General features: G+C 40.4%; 1 protein-coding gene across 1 annotated transcript; it reads right to left on the bottom strand.

The window, feature by feature from the left end:
* Window positions 1–2,669: 2,669 nt before the first annotated feature.
* On the bottom strand, window positions 2,670–6,435 carry ungb (uracil DNA glycosylase b). Its single transcript, XM_052124844.1, has 7 exons — window positions 6,340–6,435; window positions 5,954–6,123; window positions 5,732–5,827; window positions 5,542–5,639; window positions 5,344–5,432; window positions 2,899–3,077; window positions 2,670–2,810 (listed from the first exon to the last, which is right to left on the bottom strand). Exons 1-7 carry the CDS (start codon window positions 6,347–6,349, stop codon window positions 2,670–2,672), a joined length of 783 nt encoding a protein of 260 aa, XP_051980804.1. The 5' UTR covers window positions 6,350–6,435.
* Window positions 6,436–7,204: the final 769 nt, after the last annotated feature.

The raw sequence follows: 7,204 nt of genomic DNA, 5'->3' as shown, positions 1-7,204 counted from the left end.
CTGCTGAAACAGTCAATATAGAGGCACTGATGGACCTGAGTTAGTGGATGTTTAGCTCATGATTGTAATAGAGTGCAAGTATCATTCCTCGGGTGATGTATGGAAAATTACTTAGTTGCCCTACTTACTTTGCACATGTATTTTTACTTTCATGTCTTAAGATTAATAAGTTAATTAATAAGGTGTAATCAAGCTACCAGGCAACCAAGGTACACCTCTGCATGTGCGTACTACTCTGGTTTACTATCAAAACTTGGCATTGTGGTACGGCAAATGTTGTAGAAAAGTAATGTGATATATTGCCTGAGATTTTCCACATTTGTAAGATGCTTAGGATAAAAGTGTTTGCTAATGATTAAATGTAAGGTGTTCATATAAATGCAGCAAATTGTATTATCTCAAAGCATGCAACGTGATTTGTTTTCATCATTCTGTAAACAATTTTATGTATCTGAACTACATCACATTAACTCATAAAGTACTGTCATCAAAACATGTATCAAACATTTCAAACAGAGTATTCTTGCAAGAATACCTCTGACTCTGCCTTTATCGATGTGACCATGACCTTTTCCACCAACATCATTACCATTCATCCCAAGATGACGCTTCTGCTTAAATATTTCTGCTTTAAAAAAAGGTTCAGCTATGCCTTACTAGCAGGCAAATATTTCTGAAGCCTTGTCCAATGACCCAGGAGTAGAAAATGTAGTACTGATTCCAAACTAACCCACAATTGGGTAAAGGTAAAGTCCACACTATTACTCATCATTTAACTTTTAATCACACCTGGCTTCAGAACACCTAAATTCATTTAGACCATTACGGGAATTAACACAATACAGCACAGAAAGCTATGAACTTCATTCATATTAGCAGACACAATAGTTTGTCATTCTTCTCATTACAGCTTGGTATGATGTGCTAAAAAATACATGTAATTACTATTAAAAAAAATCTACATATCCTAAAATGTTAGAGGATATCAGGGTCTAAAACAATCTGTGGAATCATTGCACAACTCAAGAGGTCAGAAATTCTACAGTATATCACAAAACGGCCATGTTAATATTCACAGCCCTAATTAGTGTCCCTTCATTTTTAAGTTGGTGGTGCAGATGGATACAATGGTTGAAACAGATGCTATCATGTAACTAAACACAGGAGACTTTAGTTAAAAAGGAACTAAACACTACACTCCTACAAAGATAAAATAGTGTAAGTAATGGTAAGAGATGTGTTTAAACATTGCATGTAATTGTGTTGCAGTGTTTGATATTGCTAGTCCATACACAAATTTAGATTGAGGTCAAATACATTATTTAATGTACAGTATGCACAAAAATAGACAACTGCAAAGTAATTTGCATGCCATGCTATATGTATATAAAATAATGCTTTATGGAAATTACATTGGGTTTGTTAGTGCTGACCAATTGATTTAAAAACAACTACGTAAGCATGAGATAATGATAATATTATTAAAATGATAAATTCTGAAATACAAAAATTAAGGATAGGCTCTCTGTATCTAACACAAGCTTTGAACAGCATTAAATAGGTTAAGGTCGGCAGTCCCGTGTCAAGAAACATGCTGCACATTCACTAGAGCACAAGTTTTATCATATGCTTTCAGCAGATCTTACCTTTGTGTGCATGGAGTACATGTTTTAATAAAAGGATGACAAGTCGCGTCCTGTTTCGTTTGATTTAAATAGAGAGGTCTATGCACGTTGGTGTCCAGCGTTAGAAAAAGACAAGGTCCAAGAAGAGTTGAAGTGGAGCACTGCTTCTTATGGCTGCATCACCTGGATTTATGGACATCCCACTATGAACAGGCTCTGCATGTGTTGTCGTAGTGTCCCATTTTTTTTGTTTGAGACTGGCCTCATTCCCAAATGCTCAAGGCAGACTTCACAGTCTAAATATATAAATTGTATTTTTTGTGTGTGGCAATTTAATCAAGTATATGAAAATGTGTATTGCTTTGATGGAAGTTATGGAAATATTCAGATTTGTCAAAACTGTGCATTTAAATGGCTTTAATTGGAGGCAGATATAGACAATGATCTAGTACTCTTTTCTGCCCCAAATGACATTTGCATATATTGTGAATATCTTAGTTTATAGCAATATTATTAATATTTCATATCTAAGTGTATGTTGTTTATAGGTGTTTAAAATTGTGCTTCCAACCATAAGCCTACATGATAATTGGTTAGTCACTCTTCTTGATACTAAGAATTATAACTTAATTAAATATTTTGATGTACACAATGAACTGTTCAGACAAAGTTTTTAAATTTAAGACTTTGGAGGTCTAGTTTTCGGTATAGAACATTTTTTATTGATGTCGTTGAAATTACAATAAATACAGTACACAATATTTTATGCATTTATTGTACAAGTCATATAATTATTTGCAGTAAAACAACTGAATTGTAGATGATTTCAAGGTTAGGCCCAAGTAAGAGCACAACAGGGCTTCTGTGACCATTTTTCATAACTGCACAAAGAGTCCCACAATATACAGAACTACTATTAAACTACTATTTTTGACCTGTAATGGAATATTTGTATTTAATTTTCATAACTGCTCTGTTTTACAAATAGACATCAAAAAAGCCATTTGTTGAAGAAATCTTTACATTTGTAAAAACATAATTATTTTAGAGAGCTGCCCAATCAACTGGCTTCTTTCCTGATACTTTGAGAAACATGTTAGTTTTAGAGAAGTGCCTACATCCAAAGAAGCTTAAATGTGCCGAGTACGGTGATGGATGTGAAGCCTCAAGGATATGATGACGTTTCTGAAAACAGCCAATCAGACATTTCTTTAGACTTTTGTCTCAAACTTATAAATTCTCAAACTCATAAATTCTGACTCCAGAAACTTACCCTGTCAATCACCCTGCCTTTCCTCTGAGCATATGAGCCCCAGAGCAGAAAGACCAGGTCATTGAGGTTGTGACTGAGCCACAGCACCACAGCATCTGTGAAGAGCTCCCAGCCTTGACCTTCATGTGAGGTGGGCTGATGAGCCCTCACTGTCAACACAGAATTCAGCAGCAGAACACCTGACAAAAGAAAGAAAATTCCAGAGCAAGATAGACTCACCTCTAACACAATATATTACATTTATGCATTTGGCAGATACTTTTATCCATAGCTACTTGGTACATTCATGGTATATATTTATCAATGTCTACAATTATATATATACATTAAACAATATCACAACGTCTGTTCACTGAGAATCAAACCAATGCCATTGCTAGTGCCATGCTCTACCATCTACTGTATGTAGGCCTACCTACTTTATTTTATGTCTATGACTCTCTAAATACATTTATCTAAACTGTCATTGTTACCTTAAAGGGATAGGTTATCTAAAAATGAAAATTCTATCAATACACTCAATTTTAATGCTCACCATCATAAATGAAGAATCAAGAATGGAAACCGACCATGATAAAACATTTAATACGTTTTTACAAACTCCCTGCTACAAAGATCAGCTTGTACCAGCATTCATTTCTATGAACAAAAACGTCTGGTTTTTAGAGAAGAAGTCTGTAGGCAACACATGCATTCCAAGCTGGGGACAGTCATCCAAACACACAAAAAACTTGTGACCAGCTAGTCTCATCATCAGGGTAATGCAAAAGAGTGTTCCCTGTCTGTCACTCACTCGACGTTGTGTCCATGAGTTGACACTAGGGGTCGCTCCTGTGGAGCCCAAATATCTCTGATCTTGAGAAAAGGCCAATGGAAATTGGCATGTGGAATTTGCATGCCACACCCCCGGACATACGGGTATAAAATGAGTGACAACACACATCAGATATCTTCTTCGGAGCCGAGCGAGCAAGTTCACAGGGCTGAATTCCTCTGCCGCTTCCATTTATCTCTCTACGCTGTTGGATCCAAGGCACATTCCAGTGGTCCTCCCCCTCGCACACCACAGTTGTGCTGAGCAAATACCCCTGGGCGCTTCAGCAGCAGAAAACAACTTCGTTTATATATATATATCTATTTATACTTATGTATACATACATATATATAGAAACACATAAAAGAGTTTAATTTCCTCTAAAAGAGTGGCGCAAAAGATGCCTTTTTCGTTTGTGTATGTTTCCTGGTTGCGATCGTTACATCTCCGCTTCCTACGGCCACTATCGCTGCCTCTCGTGTAGGGCACTCCCCACGCAAGGACAGCGCTTGTGGATGGATCATGCTCTCAATGCGAGGGCAAGATTCTGGCAATGTTGTGGTCGCGGTTTTCTCTCGTAAGAGGGAAAGCCAGTCCAGCGGCTCCCCGACTTGGTCCTTATACCCACGGGTATGAGGCCGGGAAACCACCCACGGATCTCCCATTTCCCAGCACGCTCGTTTGCCCCAGCGATGTGACTGCCGGCTCGTCTCAGGGCGAGTTCGCGGCTCGCGAAGTGGATGAGCTTTCGATTACAGCATCGGAGAATGGGTTGGTTCAGTCTGTCGCAATGCACAACTGACGGCCATGCTTGCCCGGGCCCGCTGCACAGGAGCTGTTAAGAGCACCACTCCTTCCCTCGGTGGAGGGCCGGGTGGAGGTTCTTTATTTCCTTTTCTTACCTCACCACATTCCCCAAGGGCCACGGTACCCACATTCTAAGAAAAAAACAGTCTTCTCATTTCCTGGGCCTCACATTTGTTGTCCCCGGCCATCGTTATCACGACCACTGGGCACTGTTTCTCTCTCTGGCAGGCATGGCGCTTCGGAGGCGGGCCTCCCGCCCCCACGCAACCAGCTGTGGCAAAAATCTGCACTTGATGTGATGGTCTCCAGAGGCTAGTTCCTTTGGTCCCTCTCGTGTGGAGCTTGGGGGTGTGGCTTGCGCTTTCCAACCCGTCACGTTGGTTGATCAGGACCGTCTGACACGGCTATACGATTAAGTTCGCCAGGCACCCGCCCAGGTTCAGCGGCGTCCGCTCCACTGCAGTGAGAGGCGAGAACGCCGCTGCCTTGCACGAGGAGATCGCCTCCCTTCTACGAAAGGACGCGATAGAGCCTGTCCCTCCAACCGAGGTAAAGAAGGGGCTTTACAGAGGCCAATCCTGTGGGCTCTGCACAGGGCTCTGCACAGACTCCCACGAGATGCTCACGCAGAAACGCATTTTAGCGATTCTGGCATCAGGATTGGTTCGCGGCAGTAGACCTGAAGGACGCGTACTTCCATGTCTGATTCTTCCTCGACACAGACCCTTTCTCTGGTTTGCCTTCGAGGGTCAGGCATATCAGTACAAAGTCCATCAGTACTCCTTCATGGATCATTGATAAAAGCAGATCTGTTGATTACCGACCTTGCTTGGCCCATTCTGTGAGGTCTCCATGACCTGGGTGCCGGAAGCCAACAATGTCTTCTTTCAGCTCCATAAATATGCTTTCCAAACTGAAATCAGTGAATATCCAAGCATGTCAACAAATGATGACGTTTTAGAGAACAGACTGATGAATAATTTGTTTAGTTCATTAGGTTATAGTTCAATACATTGGAGTACCTTGGAGGAGGAGGTTTAGGTCTCAGCACACTGAAGGCCAATCCATGGGCCTGACCTGGATGGTGATAGGGGTCTTGCCCAAGAATTACCACTTTTACCTATAAACAATTATAATGAACCAAATACCTATAGTGTTTATCAAAATAGGAATACTGACCTTTTACATATCTCTTTTCAATAAGGAACTTACATCTTCAATAGCACACAAAGTTGTCCAATTAAACACCTGCTCAGGGCTGGGATAGACAGTAAAGCATTTCCTCTCCATTGTAACAAATGACATAAGCTAGAAACGAAGAACCAAAACAGGAATATTTTTTGTATTGTTTATTTGTTGTATTTATTTTTCACTTTATTTTCTCGTTCTTCATTATACCAATTGTACAAAAATGCTTTAAGTAGCATCACTTACCTTTGTAAAATAAGGTTTTGTAAATTCAGTCCCAATTTGTCTTTGCCAGCTTTCACCAACGGGTACAGGTACATTTCGGATGGCCAGCCTTTGCAGTGCAGCACGTCTGTTCTGCTCTATCTGAAGCAGCTGCTCCTCACTGAGTTGCATGTTCTCACCACGAACTTCATCTTTGTGGGTGTTTCATCATTTAGAGGAATAAATTATTGTAATAGAATACACTTTTTAGAATGCTATTTAAGAAAGACTATAATCTACTGGGTTTGGCACACAAAACAGGCCCAGGAAAAAAGAGCAAAGTTTAATATTTGCACATATGTTTGTACTTGCACAATAATTACACAAAATAGATAAATTCAGAGATGTTAAACTTATTCACAACATACCTTTTGACATTTCTTAAAGAGAAAAGCTGAAATATAAGCACTGGCTGTTGTTGTGTCTCTGAGATCCCTTCACAAATACTGCTGCATCACTGTTGGTATGCTGCTGTGTCATGCAAATTTAGGTTTCCTCAATCATGTGCAAAACTGAAAGTGAAAACCACAACAGTGAACAGCAGAGTAACAGGTCAAATGATCTTGAGTGAATTACTGTACTTTTTGTGTTTAAATATGGCTAAATTTCAAATCATGCAAATTGAATGAACATTACACTTATATAGTGCTTTTCTGACACTACACTCAAAGCACTTTACAAGGAACAGGGGACTCTCCTCAACCACCACCAGTGTTCAGCATCCAACTGCATGGTGGGAAGGCAACCATAGTGCACCAGTATGTTCACAACACTCCAGCTATTGGTGGAGAGGAGAGAGTGGAGTGATAGAGCCAATTCATGGATGGAGATTATTAGGAGGCCAATGGGGGAATTTGGCCAGGACACCAGGGTTACATCCCTGCTCTTTTCGAGAAGTGTACTGGGAATTTTAATGACCACAGAGAGACAAGACCCCAGTTTTATGGCTCATCCAAAGGATGGTGCCTTTTCACAGTGTCCCTTTCACTATACTGGGGCATTAGGACCCACAAAGACCATATAGGTGAGCACCCCCTGCTGGCCTAAATAACACCTCTTCCAGCAGCAACCTAAATTTTCCCCAAGAGCTCTCCCATCCAGGTACTGACCAGGCTCAACCATACTTAGCTTCAGTGGGTAAACAGGCGAGAGCTGCAGGGTGATATGGCTGCTGTTTAAAATGGGTTATAATATCTCTTTGAATGAATCAAAAACACCTCTTAGGATTGCAGC

The sequence above is a fragment of the Xyrauchen texanus genome, chromosome 4, assembly GCF_025860055.1.
Source record: "Xyrauchen texanus isolate HMW12.3.18 chromosome 4, RBS_HiC_50CHRs, whole genome shotgun sequence".
NCBI lineage: Eukaryota > Metazoa > Chordata > Actinopteri > Cypriniformes > Catostomidae > Xyrauchen > Xyrauchen texanus.
This window is presented reverse-complemented; position numbering and strand designations above follow the sequence as displayed.